General features: G+C 47.1%; 1 protein-coding gene across 1 annotated transcript; it reads right to left on the bottom strand.

Annotated features, from left to right (window-relative positions):
* Positions 1 to 379: 379 nt before the first annotated feature.
* Positions 380 to 26,707, bottom strand: LOC144140903 (uncharacterized). The gene is made up of 9 exons (XM_077672404.1): positions 26,608 to 26,707; positions 18,695 to 19,030; positions 13,155 to 13,360; positions 12,814 to 13,032; positions 9,941 to 10,084; positions 6,596 to 6,796; positions 3,229 to 3,332; positions 2,303 to 2,396; positions 380 to 613 (listed from the first exon to the last, which is right to left on the bottom strand). The coding sequence occupies exons 1-9, from the start codon at positions 26,705 to 26,707 to the stop codon at positions 380 to 382; spliced, it is 1,638 nt and encodes a 545-aa protein (XP_077528530.1).
* Positions 26,708 to 26,940: the final 233 nt, after the last annotated feature.

Below are 26,940 nucleotides of genomic sequence, written 5' to 3'. Positions count from 1 at the left end.
GTTTTTGGTAGATTGTAAGAGTGTTATTTATACACACTTAAAACTCCCCTCAAGGGTGCAAATAAACGTACAATGTTGAACATCCGATAACTTCATACTGTAAAAGGATGTTCACCTATAAGGGGAATTTTCACTGTTCGTAACACTCTTACACAGTAGCAAAAGTAAAACACCCCTTTTAAACGGCGTTCTGTGGTTTATAACCCCCTTTAAAAGGGTACTTCCCTGTGTTTTTGCAATGGCTTATGGGTGTTATTTACAGACAGTGAAAATGCCCTTCAGGTTGGAACTTATTTTACAGCTTAGAGCAGTTTTATGCTCGTGACAGTTCTGAGAAAGCTGTGTCGGTGTTCCCTCCATTGATAGCTTTGCACTTCTACTACTTGGGCTTATCTTGAGCACACAGCGTGCACGCCAGCTGCTGTAAGCGAAGGCACCGTCGCCAATGAGGGACAACCTGCTTGGAAAACGGCTGGGCGAAGAGCATCTTTGGGGAGCGGATCTCGGGCTTCTGCACAAGGATGGCGACCGGGTGGCTGATGAATTCCTCCGTTAGTGAGAACGAACGCACGCGCTCCTCCGTGATGTCCACGAACGTCACCCAGTCGGTTTCCTGCACGACGTGGCCAAGAAGTCGAAGAGGTTGGTCAGCTTTAAGCATCGTTTCACAATTGAGCACTTCCACGCCAAAGTACTTACTGTCCCTACCTAACGTATACCTCCTGTCAGAATAAAAAAAAATGGTGGCCTATTTGGGGGTACTACAGGTTCCTGGGATTTCTCTCCTGCACCACCATCAGACATTTCATGCCTAATTCAGAATTGGTGGCTCGAAACTGAGGCACGAAACGGAATACTTCCTCATTTTCCACAACATACAGTTATGCATTCACCTAAGCAAAAGAATTTTGAATCCACCGGAAGCAACCCCTTCAAAGGAAAAAATCTTGGGCCATCTCTACTAGCGTGAAACCTGGAGAGGGGCGAAGCATGCAGAGTATAAGTTCATTCTTGGCGCCTTGGTGCTTCGGCCCACGGAGATTAAACACTTGGGGGGTAGAGGTATACAGCTTTATTTTAAGTCCGGTGTCTTTGAAGCACGAAGCGTTCTAGCGCTAGGCCTTGGAGAACGAGTGTCCCGGTGTTGTAGTACCGTGACTACATGATTCTACGACGACATGAGATGGTGACAGCCCAAACCCGTAAGAGGCTTTGCCCCTGAAAAATATGGCTTGGAAGACTAACGTTCCCTTTAAAGGAACCCTGCAACACTTACCATCGACTACTAGGAATGTATTTTGGGGTAAAGTCTATTGTCCCAGCAATCTCCTCCTCCCAGAATTATGAAAATCTGTTCACTATCACCAAAACTGCACGCAATGAGAAATCGTGCATAATTGTTCCCTCTCAACTCGACCACGGACAACGCGACGAAAGCTGCGCGCTCTCTCCCGGAGATGGGAGCGGATCGCGGCGTCTTCTCCGGCGGCCTTCGACAGGACGGGGAGTTCTCCCATTTTCTTCGAAATGTGGATGGGTCTATTCGCGGTCTGGTGCCACAAAAAAGCAGGCATGGGTGCCTGCTCGCAAGCGTGCGCTCGGGCTGGTAAGGCAGTTTTGAAGCAATAAACGTTTGTTGTCGAGTGGACCCATTGAAAGGGAAGTATTGAGGTCATCACCCAAGCTCCTCGTGCACTCAAAACACAAAAGAAACGGCAAAACTGTGCCTACAGATTCAGGCATAGAATAGGTTCGTACACAGCGCTGACGACAGCGGAAATGGGAGAAATTAGCCGCGCAGTTGGCCAGTTACAGCCTATCGGACAGCCATGGCCTCTCTGACGTCGCTTAGGCCATGCCAGGGGCCATCCCGGTCGCGCCGGAGAGTGGCGAAGATTGACAAAATGAGAGAAGACGTGTTTCCCCAGGTCCGCTACGTTTAGGAGTACAATAATAGAACCGAAACAACAAAAGTAACATTGGCCTGCTGAAACTCTGAGCACCAATGAAATCTATCGAAATGCGTGGTCCGCAAAATTATAGGGAAGCGCCGAGTCGTAAATATGAATGAGCCGAGTAGTGTGGTGTGTAGATATTTGAAAAACAAAATTACCTCCTTTCAACTTTGTGTGTGCTATACGGAACCTCCTCCACATATCGACATCCTTATGTCCCATAAATGCCCACCCTTATACTCCTTCGTTTGTGTGAATTTTGAGTCAGCATACGCACCGAATGATGACGAATGCCGACAGAATTCACCTTAGACGAAAGGTCCGCGTTGTACCCGTTGTCCACTCACCCTTTTGTTCAGCATACCAAGCGCCCCGCTCCAGTTGTAGTCAGTGCGTCTGATTCCTCCGCTCGTGACATTCTCGAGCAGCTGGTAGGAAGCCCTGCAAAGGGTGGGTGTCACGTGACCATGCTTCACGTTTCCTTTCAGGACATGGATCTATACCGATAAGGCAGACGAATGCTATTGGTTTGTCAATGCCAGCTCGAAGCAAAGCTCAACGTAATATTCATACAGCTTGAACTCAACAAAAGTGCGAGTTTAGCACTGTTGTAAACACTTCTGTTCTGAGCTTGACGACTTCCTGCGGAGAACAAACGAACGTACATGCATTAAAAGCATTAAAAGCCGACTTTCAGTTTTACTGGCGTATAGTCAGATGCTCTCTCCTCTGCCTAGGGAGACTGGGATTCTGGTGAGGATGAATTTGATCTCAGCGATAAAGTGAACACCAGGTCTCAATGAGTGAATAAAACGTTTGAAGGAGCAGAGTCAAGAGGAAAGAAACGTGGGTGGCCAATACCAAGGGTAATTACCATGGTTTTGCGATGAACGGACGTGGTATAGCACGTGGGTATTACGTGACCACACTAGGTGTCAATTGGCGTGAGTTAAAAGCCAGTTCTGAATCTAGGGCTGAGGAATCTGGTGCGATCCTGAAGGCGCTATTGAGAGCTAAGAACACAGCCTACAGTTCTCTGCATTACACATCATGCATTCAACAGCAAGCTTGTTCAACAGCGAAAACGTAATATTTAGAGCATACTTTCTTTCACACTAAATGTGTAGCGCCATGAAGCACAAGTGTTCTTTCTGCTTCTCTCGTTAATTTTTTTCGCTTTTATTCAATGCCAAGTTAAGTCACCGCGCCCGCATTTATAGGAAAACACGTCGTCATAACTATCACGCCGTCATAACTAAAAGGGCATACCCACCTGAAGTGGTACATTTCCTGGAGGTAGTTCATGAAGACGAGAAACGTGCCATTGACGGTGGGCTGGCCAGTCCGATGCTTGTCGTAAACGACGTAAGGTGGGTACTGCATGATATAGGACCGAACGTTTACAGCGATTACGCGGCAGAAGTATGTTGCCACAGCGTCGCTTAGTGGCGAGTGTGGTTACACATACTGATAGGGCCATGCGACTGGGCTCGAGGGCAAAAACACCACGGTCACCACTCAGGTTTCGCATTGGTTGTACTATGCCTTCTGTTCATTGACATTGCCTAATTAAGTAATCGTCAACCCTAGCAAAAACACAACAAAAGACCATTTTAAGGGTGTTGCTTTAAGGGGTATTTTCCTGCTTTTTCGCTAAAGTGCAAGAGCGTTATTTATAGACACCGAAGACTCTCCTTAAGGGTGTAAATAATCGTACAATGTAGAAGCTTCGATAACTTTATACTGTAAAATGACCTTCACCCCTAAAGGTCTAATTAACGAATTAACTTTGAAGCGAGAGGTAGCCTACTGTTCGCCACTGTTGTAGGTTTGCCAACGCTCTAGAACCCTCCATTATCTCTGGAGGCTTGCATTGGAAGGGACCCTTTTACAGGGTATTTATTTATTTATTTATTTATTTATTTATTTATTTATTTATTTATTTAGCAAAGCCCTACTTGTGAAACTTCCCTCTAGCCACTGGCGTCCATCTGAAAATGTAAAGTTATCCCGAACTAATTGACACCGCCCCACCCACCCGCCCCACGTAGGCCGAGAGTCGGCATACTTATGGTAATAAAGTTTTATTTATTTATTTATTTATTTATTTATTTATTTATTTATTTATTTATTTATTTATTATTTTTTTATTTAGCTAGCAAGTTAGTTAGTTGGTTAGTCAGTCAGTTAGTTAGTTAGTAAACCTTTGGCTATCAGAATTTGCCAAGGTGCTGAGAGAAAAAATGGCTGTGGTTTATCTCAGCTAATCTTGTATATGCAAAGCAGAAGCTTGGCTTAGTTTTTTTGAGACTTGATTTCGTTTAGTTAACCTTTAATGTAGCTGTATTTCCGACCATGTCTCAAAGCCCTTCGGGTGCGTGCAACGCTCGCAGAAGGAGGCCAGGTGAACGCGACGTTCATTCACAGCGAACGCACCGTTCCTCTTCGCGGCCGTGAGACGAGTCACGTTGACCGAGACAACCCAGCACGACATGCATGGGAGGCTGCGGGTTTGGTAGGCTGCCAATCAGCTGAGCGACCGCTCCCGTCGCGGCCGCCACCGCAGAACGACTTAAAACGGAGCTTTGTGAGCAGCGCGAACCGCGGGCCCGGTAAATCACGCGATGCGCTTCAAGGGGTGTGTCGCGGGGGGTACCTCTTCGGTCAATAGGTCACCTTGCGTATGCTCGGCGAAATCGCTTGATGAAAGTAACAAAGCTTTGCTTTTAAAGACACTGTAATAGTCGCCTGACTAGGCACCCAGCACCTGATAGCGCAGGCGATGGGAACACATGCCTACAGTGTGCATGCCTCCAAAAATGCTTACACACATTTAGCATAACAAACAACAAAATAATACATACTACAAAGCTTTATAACTGAAGAGACACGCTTTCACACGTAAAAAAATTAGAACAAAATTACCGTGCAATCGCTCCGCTTTGTCAAAGGAAACAAAAATAGTGTATACATATACACAACACGTGTAAGCGTATATAACGTAAACATATTTATAACATACACTTTTTCTATTATTGTATGTCATTTGCCAGGCGTAAGGGGAGCTTCTGCACGTGCATTGAACATTACTCTCCACTTATTCATACTGTAATCGGGTGCCCTCAGACAAAAAACTCCCACCTCCCCTCGCGGGAACACCTGTGTAGATGCGACGCATAGGGGGTTCGCGTTGCAGCGTTGGACAGCGGAGGAACGGCGCTGGAACGATGGAGCGGAGCGGCGCAGGCACCGCGTTTTACAGCGCGCATAACGGTGAGGGGACGCGCCGGCGCCAGTGCGTCTGCCGCGGCTGTGACGCAACACCTTCCAGCACAATCCACTTTAATCCGATACAATCCACTTTAATCCAATTCAATCCACTCAAATCCAAGCCAAGCCAAGCCAAGCCAAGCCAAGCCAATCGAATCCAATCCAATCCAATCGAATCCAATCCAATGCCCCTCGCGAGATGTTCGCTATCGGAGAGGAGAGGGGGTGAGCGGCGGAGAGCGCAGCTGGCGCGGCGAGAAGAATGGGGGAGGGGCGGACGCCGACGACGCCGGATGCAGGGACAAGGCGAGTGAATGAGATGCAGTCGCATCTAAAAGCGAAATTCTGTGTACCACGTCGCCTGGTTGGACATCTGTCGGGGCGGACATCTTGGAGCCATGCCGTTCACCTACAACCGTCATTACTGTCATTACTCCTGCCGCCTCATAACATTAATTACTTACCTTTCACTAAACATGTACGCAAACGTTTCCGAGAACAGTGCCTGACGCATACTTTTGGTGATCTTCTTCAGAGCCACTGAAGACGGGGTCACCCACAAATATTTGGCGGTTCAAATGTTTGCCATTTCCTTGTATGGTAGCCGTTTCGCAACCAAGTTTCTAAACAGCCCCTCTAGACATGCTGTAAATAGTTTCAGTTAGATTGTGTCAGCTTGCATGACGCTCCTGGTCATCAGGAACTTACCACCATACTTATGAAGTGTTATCATGTTCTGCATTCCTTGTGCAAGTCCTCCAGGAGCACCATGTATACGTCTCTTATATTTCCGGTTCTTTTATCGCTTCCGTCACTGCAGGGGTTTCTACTTACTAATTAACAGCGTTTTCATAAGCTATAAATTCTAATTCAAGATGTTTATTTTACTCTGCTGATTTGCCGATCGCCATGTTATTAGGTTGAGTTTGATGGATTATCGAGTAGCATCTCCTGAATACGGCGTGTTTCCTGGGGTGTTCAAAATTCTTTCATGCAAACAGTTTTCTAACTGATTGCATCCGTGCAAACTGTACCTTTTTATCAGTGTGCGTACCAAGGTTATTTTAGTTGCCCGCAACTTCATATTTAATCTTAATTACCAACAGCTGCCATGTAGCCAAAGGGCTGGGGGGCCCATAAAGCTATTTTCTTCAGCTTTTTCCTTAGCCCGTCGTATAAAAAATTCGCAAGTTAACGTTATCTAATCTTATTTTCTCTCGAGTAAATGATATTTCGATCGGTAGGGAAACTGCACCCGTCACACCTAGACCTTTTACTCTGCAACTGGACGCTCGTCGTATAACTATACCGATAGACGGCCTCTACTTACTTCAGCAACAGAATGAGGAAGAGCTTTATAAGCGGCTCACCTCCAGTAGGACAATGTTGAGCGTCTTGTTGTTGAGGTAGGCATCCACTTCGTTCAGCATCACCGTGGGCTCAAAGCTGCCGTTTCGCAGGTACCATGTCTCCAGGTGCATCAGCCGGTACCAAGTCGTGTTGAGGGGTGCTAGGTAATAAACCTTGTACGATGCCGTGCTGCTGCTCATGTGCTTGTGCCTGATTTCTGCCTGCGTAAAAGCACAGTGAAAACTATCTAAAGCGCAATAATTTCTGAATTCCAAAGCGTTAGTTAACCATGTGGGTCGAAACTCGGCTGTCCCTGGCACACAAACGGCAAACACATTGACCCAGCATGAACAAATTAGCCGATTGTATGCGCACTGGTCGCAATCATTGTGAAGCGAACCACTAGCGACTGCAGTGAGAAATGCGGGACAAAGCTGGAAACGTTAAAAGTCCTGTTGCCTTTTGCGAACACGTGGTCAGTCGCAAGACCGTGGGTAGTGATAAGCGGGAAGGGTGATATGAAAAAGAATTGGCCGCGTATCTGCTTCCTTCCCTCCAAATGTCCTCGAAAGAACACAGTCGTCGGCCACCTCTTCCACATCACCCGCATTCCGCTCTCCGCTATCACCCCCACACCCTTCCTCTCCGGTCTCGCTCCTCATGTGATAAACTTAACGGATATTTGTTAAATGCAATTTAAGTTTTCCGCCTTCACACTGCTCCTGCGCCTTATGCTGGAGCAGCGCGAACTTTTTGTTTTAGTTTTGTTTATTCTTCTGCCAGGAACAGAACGAGTTGAAGCTCTGTTCTTACAACCACAGGGCTGCTTAAGTGCTCCCGATTCCCGGCGATGATCATTCACGCCAGGCAAAGGCGATTCCCGTCACGACAGGCGAAGGTACCCTTATGGGCCAACAGATGGCGCCACCCCCTCGATGGTTGTCCAGTTCAAGATATCGGCACGTGGCGCAGACCTACTGCATCCACCTCCCGGGTGCTCCTACCGTCCGGTGTATGCAGTGATAAACTACCAGACGTCTGCGAGGGAGCATTTAGTGGGCACATAATGCTACGAATGGCGTCTTGAGCGGCCTCCACTACCTGTGGAAAGGGGCCGCCAGCGCGCCCAAGTCACCAAATATCACTGCCGTAGTCAAACGAAAGGTCACCGCACACAGTCGTGAGAGGCCGTACTCTTCACCCTACGCACCCAACACCTGCCCGCCACCTTAGGACCTCTACCGCGAGCTTAGAACTGCTCCCGGGACGATGCGACGGCCGTCCGGTGCGCGATATTGGCTCACGCGCCCGGGCACGCGGCTCACTACCCCCCCACATATATGCACCGATGAACTACCAGACCTCCATGGGTCAGCTTCGAGTGTGTACATACCGCGGCGAGTAGTGTTGTCAGCGGCCCCCGCATATTCATGATGTCGCCTCCAGCGCGTGGAAGTCACCGGAGCTGTTTCAGAAGATTTAACAGGTGTGGAGCTGGCTTTAATTTTTGGTGCATGCCTTTATGTCGCATGAAATGGGGCCTTTCTGTGCCATTTTTAATATTTAATGCGTTGTTTTTCACTTTCAACCGCAAAAACCGGCTCATCTGTAAGCTTCACTAAAAGAACGCGGGAACCGCTGGTTAAGTACGAACATTTTTCCACAAATGTGCCTCGGGTTTCCTTAGGCCAAATTGTGGGAACATGTATGGCTTGTGCCAGCAGCATTAGAAGTATCGACCGCTCCTGCCTATATAAGCTTTTTTTTTTTTGGCAAATTCGGTCAACTTCAGGCCGACAGGCTGTATCAAGGGACAGACAGACAGACGGACACAGAAAGCCCAAATTTTCTTGGTTAAGTAGCCCAAGAAAGACAATTGTCTTTAAAAGTCGCACGTCGCATTCCATGATGGCGGGAAACCAGCATTCTGTCGGTATTAAAAGGAAGACGCTAAAGGCTCGGGTTAAAAAAAAACTGTGTTGTCTAGTCATGGCTATTGCGTATGTGTACGCGCATGTTTTGTACAGGGGCAGGAAAGGCCAAAGAGCGCTAGTTTAACTAATGTAGATCGAACTAATGGAAAGTTCCGGCAGCGAAAGTAGGAATGGGATGCAATCAAAAGGACTTCGTGGGTGTACAAGGCTTATAATTAAAAGGTGAAGGTTGTAATGGCAGATTATAATGGAGATTTTAAAAGACCACGCAACAATTATGGGTGACAGAAAACAGTCTGTAAAATTAAAATACGAGGTAAAACGTCGGATAACGCGTTGATATAAAAGCATGGGTTCGTCTAAAAGGAAGTGTGTAGGGTGCAAGGGTAATTGAGGCATGAAAGTCCTGGAAAAGCTTGCGTCGGTCTGCGTCGCCTTCCGTACATTCGCTTACGACGTGGAGGGTGGAAACTTTTCTCCACATCTCGTGCAGATTGCTTGATGTGCGACCTTTTAGAGGGATTAGTGGTTCGCATGTGTGTCTTATTCAGTCTACGTGGTGTAACTTCCGCAAACCTACTTTATTTTTCGTTGTGTGTCTGCCTAATTTCGGTTTTATTGAGCAAAGCTTCTGTTCAACTTGTGTGTCCCATTCTTACAGCCAGTGCTTAATATTATTTTTTCATTCGTGTCCACAGGTCGAAATAAGAAGCAATGATTACGCCGAGTTATGTTGGACAGCAAATGCGGAGTTCTTCCCTGCTACTTGATTTCTTGTGAAATCAGGATGAGCAGGAACTGCGAATACAATTGTCTGTCGAAGTGTACATGCAGACATAATTTAACATAATCAGCATTTAAACAGTGTGTGTACATAAGGCGTTCTTGCCATAATGAGGTAAAACGCTAATATAATCTGTGTATTTCATTGCTTTAGCCGTGTTCGTTCGTATTTGCGTTATACAGCCGGGTTTATACGGCGTGCTTTTCCCGTAATTATGCTTGTTTTAGGGGTCAATGTTTTTTATTCCAAAACATTGGGCCCTTTAGCAGGGGATGACACCTAGGAAAACGCTTTACAAACGTCGTTGTAAAATCCACGGCAATCGTGTCTCAGGCTTAAGAAATGCCGGCGTACGTACTCGCTCATTATCAACTGTTGTAAATGACGCATACCAAAATACTGGAAAAGTGGGCTGGAGCAATGTGATTGTGGTTCTCATAGCTCGCGTAGATGTTGTTAACAAAAATGCTCATCCCAGACGCCGGAGTTTTGAAGGGTGCTGTGCAAATGGTGTTATTTTCACCGTGTACTATAGCGAAGTGTAGGCACGTTTGCTCCAGGGTGACCCCGTATCAGCCTCAACATGCATACACTGTTTGGGAGTCGTTCGAAAGGAACTAGTACCCAGTCAGAGTCCTAATCCTCACCTCCACATTCCTATTCATCTCTTCTAGGAAGTCATCCATGCGTGTTTCGCAACCAGTGTCAGCTGGAATTTTGTCCGCATTGTCAGTTGTGTACTGTAGAACAGCACGCAAGAACTCCAGAGCAAAGACATCCGGATGGAGGAACTGGAAGAACCGCGAGAAGTGAAGGAGTATTTACAGTTGTGTACAAAGTGTGCGCAATTGCTTCGACTCGCAATCCAGTCATTGCAACAGACGTGCTTGGCAGAGCAGTAGCCCCCTACTGGCTGCTAAACAGCTTCGTTTATTCACTTCTTATTATATAATTGCTTGTTCTGTTCGAAGAAGGCCCTTAAAGGCCAGCCGCGTAGACATTTCACCATAGCAAAATTTATTAACGTACAGCACGTAACACTGAATAAACTAGTACATACCACTGGCATCCCCGTAAAATGCCTCGCAAATCAATTAGACGCGATGAAATGGTATTCCCCTTGGTAGTGATTCATTGTTCGCCCTTCTCCCGAGGCCTCCACGCACGCGCTAAGAGGTTGAGCGCACGATTTCACCCTGCCGGCTACAACGTTACATCCCCCTGGCCGTTGTGGACATGACTTTTCGCGTCCGTCAGCCTATAAATTGCCGATATTTGCTTGTCGTCTACGGCATGCACGCGTGCATTTAAGCTATCATAATTTTGTACCTTATAGTCATAATCGAGTAAGGGCATGCTAAACATTGAACAACAAAGAGTTAACAAGCTACCGTCAGCAAGGGCTTCTCTACAATGCATCATGTACATGCAAACAACAGATGATAATTTAAAAATTTAGGGTATATAATATTCCTTCTACAGGGTATTCATAGATTATGAAAAAAGCATTTGACGTAGTGGCCACCATCGCGGTGTGTGAAGAATATAGAGATTGATTGATTGTAGGGTTTAACCCGCCCACGCAACGCAGGCGATGAGGCGCATCGTACTGGAGGGCTCCGGATTAATTTTGACCCCCCGGGGATCTTTAACAAAGAATTTAAGATTGTGGCATAGAGGAGGTTTACGTAGCCCTATTAAAGGATATATAAGATGTATGTATGGGTACGAATCTCCTTCCTGAAAAAAAAACGAGAACGTTCACTGTCCGAAAGGGCGTCAGGCAAGTAGACACAATCTCACCGCAGTTATTCATTCTCTATCCAGACACAGTATTTAAGAACGTAATTAGCTACGAATCAGTGAGCAATATACTAATCTTTAGGATTTGCAGATGGCACTGTCTTGTTGAGTCAGTACCGCTGGAACTTCCGCGAGAGGCTTCGGCAATGGCACTCGCAAAGCTGAAGCCAAAATCTTTCGAGTCAAAAACACAGGCAGAAAATAAAAAAAAATGTTGAACATACTTGTGGAGAGTCAACCCTCCAAAACTGCCTCATATGGAGGTAAGCAACAAATTAGGATAAATTTGGTAGGTGACATTATCGCACGACACTGATACACCGTGAGAACGCCGATTATACGAATTTCCCGGAACCGTGCAAAAGCGCCTGAAAATGCGGACGTCGTAAAATCCGAACAACCACAATTACGCTTATATAAACGAAACTGATTGACAGACGAACGCCAATTACACGACTTTCTCGGGACCTTGCCAAATCGCCGCAAAATGCGGGCGTCGCAAAATGCGAACAACCACAATTACGCCTACAAATACAGCTTCGGGCGATGGATTTCCAAGAAACCTTCATGTAAGCAACAAACAAATTCTTTAGAGGGCTAGGAAACCCAAATTACTAAAAAGAGTAAATGCGAAAAGAATAATTGAGGGCTGGTGTCAGGCACGCTGTACAAAACAAGCTGTGTACCGCAGTCCACTGCCACGATTCCCGTCAGACAGTGCGAATTATGGCACACACGATCACGAGAAAACACATGTGGAAGCTAAATCCTGTAATCGTAACCTGGTTGGCGATTCACTGCTGAGCGTATGAAATGAATGCCGGCTGCACACTGCCCTTGTGACCGCTGCGCAAGAAGACAAGAAACTCCAGCGAGAAGAGACTAGAGCTTAAAATATAACTTCGAGAGGCTGGAACGCGATTGTGCAGAGGAGCGGGCGGCTGTGAGAGGGGAGAGAATTGAGAGATCAGACAGCGAAAGATATGCCGAGGGAACTGATAGACCCGCGCTTAAGGTCCGCGGAACACGCCCGCGGCCCTTTAATATCGCTGGCAGGTCGGTCGCGCGCTTCGCGTCCGACGTCGGATAACGCGGGTCAGGCATGAACATACGTCGCTTAACCAAGGTTTCTGTTCCATTGTTTCTGCGAGGACTTCACCGGGACTCGACTAGTCTGTCATAAAACCCGGGGACTTATAACCGGAGCGCCACTGTATTGTATTTATGGCTGAGATTGTTACAGTAATTTATCAGCCTTATCGAACCGACTCCTGCCGACACCTAGCCAGAGTTTCCGCCGAGCTAATCACATTACTGCTTACGTGGTCTTAAGTCCAAACGTTTCGTATACTGAACACTCGATGTAATCAGCAACGAAAAACGCCCATGAGTAATAATAATTGCTGAAAGGAGGCTTCCTTGGACGACGGAAGTTCGTGCCGGACACATGTCATTTGTGTACAGCCTCTTCCGCTGAGGCGACTCTAGATCACCTCATGGGGATATAAATGGGTATTCATTCGGCACGAGTTAGCCACATCAGGAGCCTCGGATATCACCCACGACGTGCGCCTTACTTTCGCCACTTGACGCAGGGTCCCCAGACTAGCCTTTCCTGAACGCTGCTGGGGAGAGGGAGCGAGTAAAGTTTGTTTAGATTGTTCCGGAGGATGCACTGGCGAAAAAAAAGCCGTCGACGCTCTGTTTTCGGCATTACCTTTGTCCACGGCTGCTCGTAGCCTTTATTCCAGTGGGCTCCCGCGGCCCTCACAAGGAGCAGTGTCTCCTTAGAGTACGAGCGGGGGATGACATAGAGGAGCTTCTCATACGCATACCGAGTCTTGAACGGGAAGAACCAGCAGTCCAAGTTATGGTCAAAACCAGTGTAAATGATGAACGTCCGCATGTTGGGATCGATGATGCCTGTTTCGATAAGCTGCACAAAGCATAAAAGATATATTGATCTTCTAGAATTTCCAACTAGCCAAAAAGAAACTCTTCAGTTTTTTTTAGTCATAATAACAAATATGAGAGTACGGTTTGGCGTCCTCTGCTCACCTTTGTAAGTAGCCCTTCGGCAAATGAAATATTGGAGAAGATGACCATTGCGAAGTTGGTGTAGAAAGTGTTGAGTCGTTTGAGGCGCTGTAGGGTAACGTTGACGGCCACAGAAGGGTCAAGATGGTTCCCTTCCAGCGGCACAAAACCCATGGTCATGTTTGTGCGCCTCGCCTCGTCCTTGAAGATTTTCATGCAATTCTCGGCTGCGAAACTCAGTCAGTGTGAATTACATCTTTCGACCAGAGTGAGGCACGTAAGCGTCGTAAAGACGCCATGAAGGCGCAATACGGCCCTGTTTTATTTGAAAAAACACAGGAACAAAGGATGTTTATCAAGCTAGTGATTACCTCCCAATGGAAGCAATTCGTTTCGACACAACAGGCATACAACACTGATAGAAAACCTTAAAATCTCGTCTTCCGCCGGCGTCCACAACATTAGTTCCAAGTTCCTAATAAACACTGAAATCTACAGCTCCATGATTCTAAGAAAAATATTCTTCCGAATAATGGGAGTGTGGGAAGAATTATGCCATTGTTTAGGCCCGGTGATAAATGTTGTCCAGAAATTTACAGACCGGTATCAATGACTTCGTTACTATGCAAAATACTGGAACGTGTCATTTACTCGCAGGTTATCAACTGTTTAGAGGGCAAGTCTTTCTTTACAGATTCGCAGCATGGGTTTCGTTAAAACGTTTCCTGTGAAACGCAACTATAGTATGTTGTAGTCATGATTTCCATTCCACTCGCGACCACGGCAAACACATTGAATGTACCTGTTTAGGTTTCTTAAAATCATTCGACGGGGTAACTCATGATTTACTCATTTTAAAATCACGGCACGAGAATTGAGACAATAACGTCCTCGCGTGGCTGATTGGTTTTCTCAGTAACCGTTCCCAATTCATAACAGCCAACAACTTATATTCTCCCAGGGTCCCGGTTCGCTCTTGCGTCCCACAGGTGCCCGTGTTGTGACCTTTTCTGGTTTACATTAATGATTTCCTCTAAACATTTCTTTTTCGGTCAGTGTTTTTACAGATGAATGTGGAAGTTATAGGACACTTAATGGTCATTAGGACGTATTTGAATTACAGGTTGATATTGATGGGGTTCAGGAATGGTGTCAGATTTGGGTTATGACGTAGAAATTAACGAATGCAAGTACATGCCTGTCAGCCATTAAAGAACTATAGTGTGCACATACCAACTTAATAACGTTCTCCTCGAAACGGTAAATTTTTATAAGTATGTGTGCATACACGTAACCTCTACATTAACTTGGAAGACAGACATTAAACTATAGTACAGCTAAAGCTAATAGCATGTTAAAATGTCTCCGAAGAAATTTTAGTTAAGCGCCTGTTTCACTGAAGCTCTTGCTTTACGACGTATTTGCACTGAGCAAACTAGAATATGCAGCCCCTGCTGGGGAACCTGGCCTTGAAACATTTATCTTGGAATTAGAACGAGCGCAACATCGGACAGCGCGCTTCATTCTTTCTAATTACTATCGCAGCTCGAGCCTCACATCAATGAAAACAGCACTATCTTTGCCCCTACTGTCTCTTCGCAGGAAAGTTATTCGGCTGCGTCAGTTTCATAAAAGGTACTATAACAACGCGTTACTCATAAATAGATTAGTGTCCCCAGCGAAAAACGCTTCCCCTTGCATAGGTCATCGTAACAAAGTAGGGATTCCATCAGCGCACACCAAGTGTTTTCAGGACTCATCTGCGCCATAGACGTCTGTATGTTGGAATCGTCTTCCTTATGACATTGTCGGTATAGAAGATGCCGTTTTATTTAATGTTGCTGTCACTAATTTTATATGTACGTAGCCATTAGTTCAACCCTGTATCAAGCGATGTTACCTGATTGCACTTTTGCTGTTGTATTTTTGTTTGTATGTACTACATGTGTGTACCTACTCCCCTATGCAAGGCCCTCGGGCCCTGAGGGCGATCGAATGAAAAATAATAAAAATAAACTAGTCTTTGGTAAATCACTCTGCGCCACTTTATCCACAAAACACTTTTTTTTTACCCGAGAGCAAAAGACATGCTGGGAGCCTTTAAAATTGTCTGCTACAGTGATGTGTATGCACAGGAATTACGTAAAATGGCTCAGCGCTATATTCGCAGTTTTTGGTGAGTTAGCTGCACACGTTGGCATTAAAGTGACGTGACCAAACAATACTAGAGACCCTTCTCCAATCGCCCAGTCATGATTCTTAGTGGTGGCTTCGGACCGCGTCCGCCAATCAGACAAGCAAGTTTCGGTGACGTCATAGAGCAAACGCCGGAAAGTGGTCGGGGAGTCGCCGCTGTTTCATCTTTTTTCTTGATTATCTCGATTATTTGTTTGAAGTTCCCGACACAGTTGGTATTATTGTTATTACGACAAGGCAATCTTTTGAAGAACCATAGCTGTATTTTGTTTTCTTGTAAGGAATCACCACAAGGCGCTTCGGCGTTGCCCAGGGCGCGCGAGATAGTACGGGCAACGTTCGTGCAATGAGGAGAAGCTTCGTGTGTGTATGGCGGCGATCACGGCTCATCAGGAGCATCATGCTGAAACAAGCCAGGGCCTGGCTGTGGCGCAGCTACTCGGGGCTTGTGATTCACGGTCGCGGATGTCGCGAGAACCGGGATAAACTGACGGACCCCAGCGAAGTCGGGTTGGAACAAGCCCTCGGCAAACGGTGGCTGTCGTACTCCCCTTTGGGGAAACCGCCACAAGACCCGTGGTTTTGTGTATTTGTAATTTTTGTTTGCCGTGCGCAACACGTTGAATGCCTGTCTGCGATTGGGAGTTCTCTGTATTGATGCTCGCCCTACGCGACCCTAAAGAGTGCGTCCGGGGCCTCCGAGGAGAACACTTCTCTGCCTGTTTGTGTGGTCATGTTTTAATCCCACCAGTTTGCTGCTGACTGTAACAGCGCTTTTCTATACTTCCCATGCATTACACTAGCTACGTCTGTCCTTGGCCCTTTGATATCGAAACGGATTCCGATCCAGGCTGTTTATTTCTCACGAAAAAACACACCAGGTGTAAAATGGGGAAAAATGGTGGCTGTAAAGAAACTGCATTATAGTACCTTGACCGGGCTTCGGCAACCGTCAAATATCAACGAAGACACGTAAACAAAGCAACACAAAACATACATACATACATACATACATACATACATACATACATACATACATACATACATACATACATACATACATACATACATACATACATACATACATACATACATACATACATACATACATACATACATACATACATACATACATACATACATACATACATACATACATACATACATACATACATACATACATACATACATACATACATACATACATACATACATACATACATACATACATACATACATACATACATACATACATACATACATACATACATACATACATACATACATACATACATACATACATACATACATACATACATACATACATACATACATACATACAAACGAAGGCGAGTCCCCTGCCAGCTGATCGCCAACAACGGTATCTGGAAACGTTGAGGGATGGTGGGGGGCGCTTCCCGTACGCCTTCGTCCTTATGACGCTACCAACTCAGTTACAAAAGAACGGTGGTTACTTTTTAATTCGTTAGGGAGGAGAAATTCTTTGCAAGCGCAGTGCTCGAGTTTTGCGATTCGCTCGTCTTGTCACGTGACCGCCGTGTGAGGTCTGCCCTATTGCGCAGTAATGCAGTATGGCCTGTTGTAAAGCCACTGCCCCTTAAACACTCACCGATGGCAATAGGTGAAAGTATGGATGAAAGCCTGACAAATGCCATAAAGTCGAAACATATTGTCATTCAGAAACAAAGCGGGTCAATTTTCATCGTTGGGGTACTTGTAGCGCATGAATAGACCCCTGTTGTGCATGTCAAATTTTGACGGCCGTAAGCGCCGTCTGATCGCTTCGTTGTGCTAACGTTTAAAGTGTGCGCCGTCCTTGGTGTTTTTCTGCAACATCATGCAAATTTGTTACTAATCTCAAAGTATTCAAACAAGAAGAAAAAGGAGAAACAAGAAGAATCCACACGACGCTTTTCCTCACCTATATCCAGGCCAATACCTCCGTGAAGTCGAATTTCACTCTCAGCCAGGCATCCTTCCTCACATACTCCTTGGGTTCGCTCCAAACCCAGGCCTCCCATCTCTTTCCCCCCCCCCCCCCCTTTTCTGCTCTTTGAGAGGTGGGTGAACGAGCAGACCAGCGCAGGTCTAACAGCCAAGCAGCTACAGTTCTCCAGGACAGAGACCGCGAAGTATTCACCTGGGCTACTGGACTAAGGGACTACTCGCACTTCTTTGCTACATAAACATTTTTAATGCTACTCATACTACTACTACTACTACTACTACTACTACTACTACTACTACTGCGACTACTACAACTACTACTACTGCTACTACTACTACTACTACTACTACGACTACTACTACTACTACTACTACTACTGCTACTACCACTACTACTATTCACCCATTCTGTGACATCCGCTATGACGAAATGCTTGAATGGCCGCAGCGAGACATTCTTTTAGGCTGACCTTCCGTTAAGGCTGACCCTGTACTCTGCTGCCCTGACCTTCTGCTGATGTGCGAAGCTAAAGCGAAATTGAGCCAATAGGGAGGGCCGTCCAATGGAACACGCATGTTAGGGCCGAATATTTGCCTTCTTAACAATGCTTCCGTCAAAAAAAGAAAAGCACTGGTGTCTACTCACTTCGCTGCAAATGTCGTCGACTGGCAATACCCTTTTGCATCCCGTGTCACGTAACACGCCCTGCCCATCCCCTCCCCCCCTCTTTTACAGCCCATGTTCTCCCCCTCTCGTTCTTGAAATAGCAACACCAGTAAAATTTTGTTTAGAAAAGAAGCAAATGAATCAAATAGAATGCAGTACCACAGTGTTTCCGCTGTGTTTCTCTTATTAGGACTGCTCTCGCTCTTGCCACGAGCAGCCAAGCACTGCTAACTTGCAGTGACCGCCAGGAGTACTTGTTCTGAGCTCCACGGAACTATGCGGCATAAACATAAAATTAGGGAACAGGTGATAACGTCCCTGGGGTCATTTCTGATTGGCTCTGACATTCGACACGAGCTTTCAATACTATAATTTGATTAATTGTAGGGTTTAACGCGCCGACGCAACGCAGGCGATGAGGCGCGCCGTAGTGGAGGGCTCCGGATTAATTTTGACCACCTGGGGATCTTTAACGTGCGCCGAAATTTCGCACACACGGGCGTTTTTGCTTTTTGCCTCCATCAGAAAAACGGCCGCCGCGGCCGGGAAATACTATAGCTTTGTTCGCTGGAACCACGTGACGGACTTCTGAGCCATTCAGAAAAGACTTACATCAACTAATACTTGTTCCCAAATTTCCCATTTGTCGAGAATAGCCCACCATCCTCCAACCTGCGTTACCCTCTTTTGAGCGTCATGTGTTTAAGCTATTTCTGGAGAAAAAACCTACCGAAGTCGTCGTCGTAGAGGACGAGTGCCCGGTCCACATTCATACTCGTCAGCTTCGTGAAGACCACCTGAACATCCGAGGCTTCCTTGTGGGGCAAAACGAATACGCCGGGCCGTCGTTGCTGTGCTGCCAGGTTGTAGACACTGAGCCCCGGTCTGCCTCGCCGGCTGTGCTTGGGGTACGCCTGCTCCACCATCCACTGCTGGCTGCACTCGCCACTCAGGACGGCCATGAAGGGCAGGTGGGCCCTATTTGCCTCCCTGGCCAGGGCCACGGTCGCCTCGCATCCGCCGGAAGTGATGAGGGCGATGAGGCCGCTTGCGCGCAGATCACAAACTGCAGGCAACGCGGAACACGGAAAGGTGGAACGAACAAAGAAGTCTGGAGACTGACTGATTCTGGTGTTTTACATACCGAAGCGAAACCTGAGAAACTAGGAGGTGTGCCGTAGTGGAATGCTCCGGAATAATGTGACCACCTGGGCATATACAGCGCGTACCGAAATATCGACACACGGACATTTTTGCTTTTCAGCTCCATCTGAACAGCGGCTCTGGTTGCCGGGAATCCAACCCATGACCTTGGCCTGAATGCCTTAGGCACTGAAACTCCAGCAGTTTTTTAAACTTCCGCGGCCTAAAGTTACAGCTTGTTTACTCATGTTTTATTATCAGCAGCAGTCAGGACCTTGAACGAAACATAAGTAAACAAACCAGAAGGCATGGTTTGCTGCAATGTGTATCTGCTTTCTCTAGACTTAATAACAACATCTGTCAGAAGCACAATAAACGTCCTATTATTTTCCATACAAAATTCTTACAAATTACAATTTCACGAGATTAACCTGTCCTTTATCAAGCAAAACGCATTGGTGAAAAGTTAACTGTTGGATATAACTACGGGAGGAAGATCACCCACCGACGATATTTATTCTCATTATGCAACTTTACATTCATAGGTAACTCAACTTTACATTCAAGTTTATAAAATATTTAAGATAATTAGTCAACATTATTATCAGTTTAAAATAGTTGTTTTATTTTTTTACCGGGGTGGGCGGTGGGGGGCTGGCTGGGGCGTTACGGGTTTACGCTTCGCATGGACAATAAGGCGCGTTCTAGTGAAGTACAACGTATAAATTTTGACAACCGCGCGATCTCGAACATGGGCCCAAATATCGACATACGCGCGTTTTTGTTCCTTCCCTCATCGTATTCAACCAGCATCAACGTGGTCATCAGTGCAACACATTACTTACTGAGCCACATCGGTGAGTGGTTGTGGAGACCGACTTCTGAAGCATTTATCCTGCGTCTGTGTTCTGTCTGTGTAAGTAATGTGCGAGGTCTGCAGGTATCAACAAAGTTTCTGCACTTCCCTCCCTTGCCACTTCACCTTAAAATAAAATATTCCACGAGTCTCTAAGAAACAACGTTCCTTTAAAAGTAAGCACCACAAAGTATGCATGATGACTTACATAGAAAAGCACTGTGGGGTAGACCACTTGTTTTCAGGAATCAAGCCATTCCTGTGCCAAGCTACTTAATGAAGCGTTTGTAGTCTGACTGGGCTTTGTAGCGAAACAAAAGGGAAATTCGCGTTGCATGAACAGTCACCTTCAGATTTATTTGCACATTCGATTCGCATTATATTTCGGCCGGGGGCCACGGAACGAAGCAAGGGGGGTGTTTTAGGAAAGATCTTTCTAAGCTGTTATTCAGGCTTATAGGTATGGACACGTGCGACAACACGCTACCTTGTATGGCGTTCTCTGACTCTGCACCAACGCCTCCTCGTACTTATTTCCTACTAGAGCGACACATATAAGTGACTTTTACCCTACTTTTGGCCATGTTCCTTAAGTACTTAAACCGAAGCATCCTCTGCCTCACTGATTTAGTGGAAAGGCGGAAATGCATTTCAGGGGACCCAACTTAAGAGAATATAGGTTGCACAAAACGGTGATGAGGATAATAAGCGAAGGCACATTCAGCACGTGAAGGAAGACGAACGCTTCCCGTGGACCAAGGCTGCTAATTTGTCGCTTCATGCTTGAGAGTGATAAATTGTCACCCCTGTGTTGTGAGAAGAGCTAAGGGAAACTGTACTAGCAGCCCAGAGAGTGCTCCTCAATGAAAGTGTTACAGGATAAGCCATCGTGCCCAAAATTAAAAAATCGCAAAAAAGAATCAGGCATACCGGATGACGAGCATCACTCTAACTGAACGAAAAAAGCCTGACCCCACACCCCCTACCCAACAACATTCATCCTACCCGTCACAAAGAGCGAAGGGTTGCCAAAATAAAAAACTCCCACGTCCCCTCGCGGGAATCCCTGTGTAGATGCGACGCATAGGCGGAGCGGCGAAGGGACCGCGTTTTATAGCGCGCATAACGTTGAGGGGACTGCGTAAGCCGGTCCCAGTCGATGACGACGTTGGCGTACTTGTAAAGCGGCGTGGGCTCTAGGTGTTTGAGCCAAGCGTGGGTGTTGCTTCGCCGGAGAACGGCACACCGGTTATATGCGCAGCGCGCCCGAGGAGAGGAAACCGCGGAAGAGAGAGTACTGCACATGCGCCGGCCCCAGTGAGTCTGCCGCGGCTATGACGCAACGTGCCGCGGCTATGACGCAACACAATCCGACACAATCCACTTTAATCCAATCCAATCCAGGCCAAGTTAAACCAAGCCAAGTCAAGCCAATCCAATCCAATCAAATCCAATCCAATGCCCTTCGCGCGAGTGTTCGCTATCAGAGAGGAGAGGGGGTGAGCGGCGGAGAGCGCAGCTGGCGCGGCGACGAGAATGGGGGAGGGGTGGACAACGCCGCCGACGACGACGACGACAACGACGACGACGCCGGAGGGACAAGGCGAGTTAATCAGATGCTGTGCATCTAAAACTCCCACCTCCCCTCGCGGGAACCCCTGTGTAGATGCGACGCATAGGCGCAGCGGCGAAGGGACCGCGTTTTATAGCGCGCATAACATTGAGGGGACTACGTAAGCCGGTCCCAGTCGATGACGACGTTGGCGTACTTGTAAAGCGGCGTGGACTCTAGGTGTTTGAGCCAAGCGTGGATGTTGCTTCGCCGGAGAACGGCACACCGGTTATATGCGCAGCGCGCCCGAAGGAGAGGAAACCGCGGAAGAGAGAGTACTGCACATGCGCCGGCCCCAGCGCGTCTGCCGCGGCTATGACGCAACGTGCCGCGGCTATGACGCAACGTGCCGCGGCTATGACGCAACACAATCCAACACAATCCACTTTAATCCAATCCAATCCAATCCAAATCCAATCCAATTCAAGCCAAGCCAAACCAAGCCAAACCAAGCCAAGCCAAGCCAAGCCAATCCAATCCAATCGAATCCAATCCAATGCCCCTCGCGAGAGAGTGTTCGCTATCGGAGAGGAGAGGGGGGGAGCGGCGGACAGCGGCGGAGAGCGCAGTTGGCGCGGCGAGGAGAATGGGGGAGGGGCGGACAACGCCGACGACGACGCCGCCAGAGGGAAGGGAAACCTTCCAACACCAGATCAAAACAGTCTACGCGGTTGCAAGCACAGGTGCAAACTGGAACTCAACAGTAGTAGCGATGTACCACCTAGGAGAGGTAATAGACTGCATAACCATCAAAGGCCTGGACAAGGACGAAGTGGAGACAAGATCGTCCTATCAGCCATTCGGTGGTGCAAACACAACGACAAATGTTCCAACACCATCACGGACTCGAAAAGGGCCGCTCTAAACATAGCGGCAGGCAGAATCCCGAAGGGAACGCAGAAAATTCTCCCTTCACCCCACGTTCTACTCCCACTTCCCCCACTTAACATAGTCTTCTTGCCACAATAAAGGCTACCTCCTCTAGCCCCTCCTTTAACTCTGAAGCGCAAACGCCCCATCATCTGGTGCCAAGGTCGCGAGTGACTAGACGGGAGCGAGGTGGCTGTTGAGGAAGCAAGCTTCCTAAAGCACCGCGCCGAATCCGAGAAATCACACAGCCTTCCCCTCCTGCAACCTCACCAGGCTCAGTTGCAGCAGACAAAACCTCTCCACCACTCAAAGACCTCAATAACAATAAAAGTCGAACACTAAGTAAGTATCTAGCATCCTCTCATACAAGTGTGGGCTTGCTTTGATGTACCCGAGCACCACAGACGAACACTGCAAAAAACACGGAGAGGTATCAAATTTCCACGCATCCTGGGGATTCCCCTTTATATGGCCTCCAGAGGAAACCCACAAACCGAACGCTCTGGACACATAGTAGGCATCCCCGGGCATCCCCACCTTAAATACTCAGCGGGCGTTAATCGAAAGAGAAAAGATCTCTGCAGCTAAAACGGGGGCCCTGCAAAGAACGCTCCACTCGCTCCTCACGCCCCACCTTTACCTTCCTTCCTAACATCAATAAAGTTGACTGATTGACAGACAGACAGACAGACAGACAGACAGACAGACAGACAGACAGACAGACAGACAGACAGACAGACAGACAGACAGACAGACAGACAGATCGAATGACAGGCAGACAGGACGACACACAAAATGACAGACCGACCGACCGACCGACCAACCACGTTATGAAGTCGACGTCTATCCGATTGCGCCATTCTTTCATGGTTGAAGCAGCTTTATATTTTGAGCTTCGATTCAGGGTGCATGGAGAAAGCTTCTCGTTTTTACCGTCCTTCCTTTCGGGCTTTGATTTTTACTATGAATTTTTGCTGGATCAACTGCGACATTCTAGTCAGCAGGAGATTAACAACGTTCTAAAAAATAATTTGTTCTATAGACATGAACACCTCCTACAAAATCTCTCAAACGTCGTCCTGAAAACGTCCCACTCATATCCTCTCTTCTGTGCACATCCACCGCAATCACCCAGCCAACGTTCACAGCAGCGCGCAACCCTTCGACACTGAGTTACCACATACAGTAACTCCACCGCATAACCAACCAGCTTCACTGGAATTCTCGATTAAGTAGAAGTTTTCTTATAGACCGCACCCTAGTACATAGCCAACAAATTATGCCTGCTTTTATCGAAATGTTTCTCATAAGGATGTGTGTTTTTTTTCCTGGATGACCCCCTTGATACCGACAATGCAAACTGACAATGCCAGTTTCGGCTGATTCATACTGATTGCTGTGGCCACTTTCCGGCGATGTATTACAAATCCAGGGATGGCAAAGTAAAAAAGGAAAGCCAGTTCCACTCTTGTGAACTCTACTGAAACAGCGGAGCCAACTTCGGCACACTGGCGGCCACCTTCTGCCGGGGCGGGCTTGCTCACAACGCCACTTGCCGCAGTATCTACGTACTCGAAGCTCACCCATGGAGGTCTGGTAATTTATAGGTGCATGTATAGGGGATGATCCCGGATCCCAACCATGAGGCAGAGATAATTAGAAGGATAATAATAGGGTGGAGTGCATATGGCAGACATTCTAAGATAATGAATAGCAGCCTACCATTTTCGCTGAAGAAGAAAGTGTATGACGGCTGCATCTTAGCGGTACTCACATACGGGACAGAAACCTGGACGCTCATTAAGAGGGTTCAACTTAAATTGAGAACGACTCAGTGAGCAATGGAACGTAAGTTGATAGGTGTAAGATTAAGGGACAAGAAGAGAGCGGAGTGGGTCAGGGAAGAAACGCGTGTTAAGGACATATTAGTAGATATTAGTAAGAAGAAATGGACGTGGGTGGGGCATGTGATGCGAAGGCAAGATAACCGTTGGTCATTAGGGGTAACAGAGTGGATCCCTAGAGAAGGTAAGCTTTGCAGGGGGCGGCAGAAAGTTAGATGGGCAGATGAGATCAAAAAGGTATAAATTGGTCGCAGTTAGCACAGGACCGGGGTAATTTGAGATTGATGGGAGAGGCCTTTGCCCTGCAGTGGGCGTAGATAGGATTATGATGATTATGATGATGATGATGATGATGATGAGGGGCATGTGCGGACACGCCGAGACGCACACGGGACTGCCGTCGAAGCTGTGGCGCCATCTGTCGGCACAACGGGGTACCTCCGCCTGGCTTGACGACCATCATGAACGGACAGTACGAAACCCTAAGCAACTCCGCTGTTGAAATTAAAGCCTACCCGCTACTACAAAGATGAAGGACCAGCGAAGCTAAACTATTTGATAACTATAATGAGTCATCTAGGGTGACTGACTGTATCGATCCATAACGTTCGTGCACATAATTTACTTAAAACCATTTTATAGCAAAGCTTTCTACTCTACCAGCCAGCGGTGCTTTCGCGGTGTGCGGGACGATGAACTTCCAACGCGACGGAGGCGGAGGGAGACGAGGAGGGTTTCTCTCACGGAGCACAGTGTAGATGGCGAATTCCCTGAGCGCAGGTGCCTTCTCACACATGCGGGCTCGCCGGCGGTACGGCTTGGTCGTATGCTTTAGTGACGGTTCTTTTGGGCCTGTTTTGGCGCAGCTTCGGATTCATTGCGCGCTTCCTTCGCAAGGCTTGATTAACTTGTTCGACAGCACCTCCTGGGTAACCCAGACCCGACGGAATTGAGTGGTTGTACATCAAAGATGCGTTAACGATTGGTTTGCAAGGCGGGAAAAACAAAATGGAGAGACCACATGCAGACGTCTTGCCGCTGGAGAACACAACATTTTGCTCTCTGCTTGCCAGGAACGCGACTCCGTTTTCTAAACTGGTGAATACCGATTCGGTTTTGTCTTAACAGGTATTACAAAAAGCGAAAAGAACAACTGGTTCACATAAATAGCGATTATAATAGTTCCCTCAGCTTTCTCGCAATTCGCAAACTGACTAAACTAACTAGTTTAAATCGGTATAAAGAAAAATAAATTGTTTCGGTATTTGCGCTTTTGTCGCGCGGTGACGCAGCTTTGAGCTTGCACATCAGAATGGCTAGGTTCCGCTGTGTCATCAATCGAAAAACGCTCCTCTCCCTTTTGTTTCCGCAGACTCACGGCCGAGCTACAGCAGCTGCGTCTGTCGCTCTATACCGGGCGTGGCCGCCGCTGCTGCGTTCGGGACACCGTCCCCGCGAATTCCAAGTAACGGCTGGCAGAATCTCTCGTTTCACTCTTTGTAGAGCCACGTGTGTGAATTCAAGTGGCGTCGCATGCGCAACTGTTGTGGGTGTTGTTTAAAGCTTTGCTTTCTAACCACCTTGTCAGCGTGGATTGGAGCCAATTATTTCTGACATAATGTGTTTCGGGATACTGCCTATGAAACGAGAGTTCCCGCCATTTTCGGTAACCGTACATCCTCCGCAGACGACCATGTATTGAACAGACAGCAATTATGTAGCGTTTGCCACTTCACTGCCAGCAAACTAATTACGAAAAGTAAATAAAACTCAGCCTGAAGGCGCAGTTGGGGAATGGCCAATTTCAGTATGTTTTTCAAGATACCTACATTAAATTAAAGCAACATAATATTTTGCACTAAATATAGAGCCTGCGCGTGCGATTTTTTCTCGACATGCTCCGATTGATGAATGAATTGACTGAAATAAAACCTGGAAGGAAAGTCCACCAGCAGGCCTAATTTATCACATTTTAAGGTGTACACCGGAATGCCTGCTGCTGTGCGGAAAAGGGGATGGCAGAATGATAGGGAGGAGAGATGAAGGAGAGAGGAATAGATGCGGGAAAAAATGGAAGAGGAAGCGAAAACACGCACAAACACTCACACGAGGAGCAAAAATAGAAGAAAACCGAAAACAAGGGCCGCAAATGTTCGGATTGTCCCAAATGGCACAACAGTAGATAAAAACACAGGCCTGTAAACTTGACTGTCCTAGCACACGGAATTTCGGTCGGAACCTGGTGCAAGACAGGTTCACTGTAAATATAACGAAGCAGCAAGGTCGCATCTTTCTTGTTAAACGCCGAAACGTCTTACTGTTGGCGTCGAGGGAGCCGTTGATCCAGTGAACGAGGAAGAGAGGTCCATCGGTTTTGTTTATGTAGGCATCTTGCAGGAAGCTGACGAAGAAGCCCATCTTCTCCGCCCAATCACTCCTCCCGGTGTGGCGCTGCTGGCCGAGCACCGCAGCTATTCCTGTAATCATCGGAGATAATTTGTTTTACTGTGTGTGCATGTTAAGAAAAAAAGTTCACGAGGTGCTGTATGTTATCCTCCAGATCGCTTGTAGGCAAAAGCCTGAGGGTGGGTGCATAAAGACAGACGCATTCTTTGATTTCTCTGACGTTCATGTCCACCGTCAACACGTTT

Source organism: Haemaphysalis longicornis, unplaced genomic scaffold, assembly GCF_048455015.1.
Source record: "Haemaphysalis longicornis isolate Haplotype H1 unplaced genomic scaffold, Haemaphysalis longicornis Haplotype H1 scaffold_55, whole genome shotgun sequence".
In the NCBI taxonomy this organism is placed as follows: domain Eukaryota; kingdom Metazoa; phylum Arthropoda; class Arachnida; order Ixodida; family Ixodidae; genus Haemaphysalis; species Haemaphysalis longicornis.
This window is presented reverse-complemented; position numbering and strand designations above follow the sequence as displayed.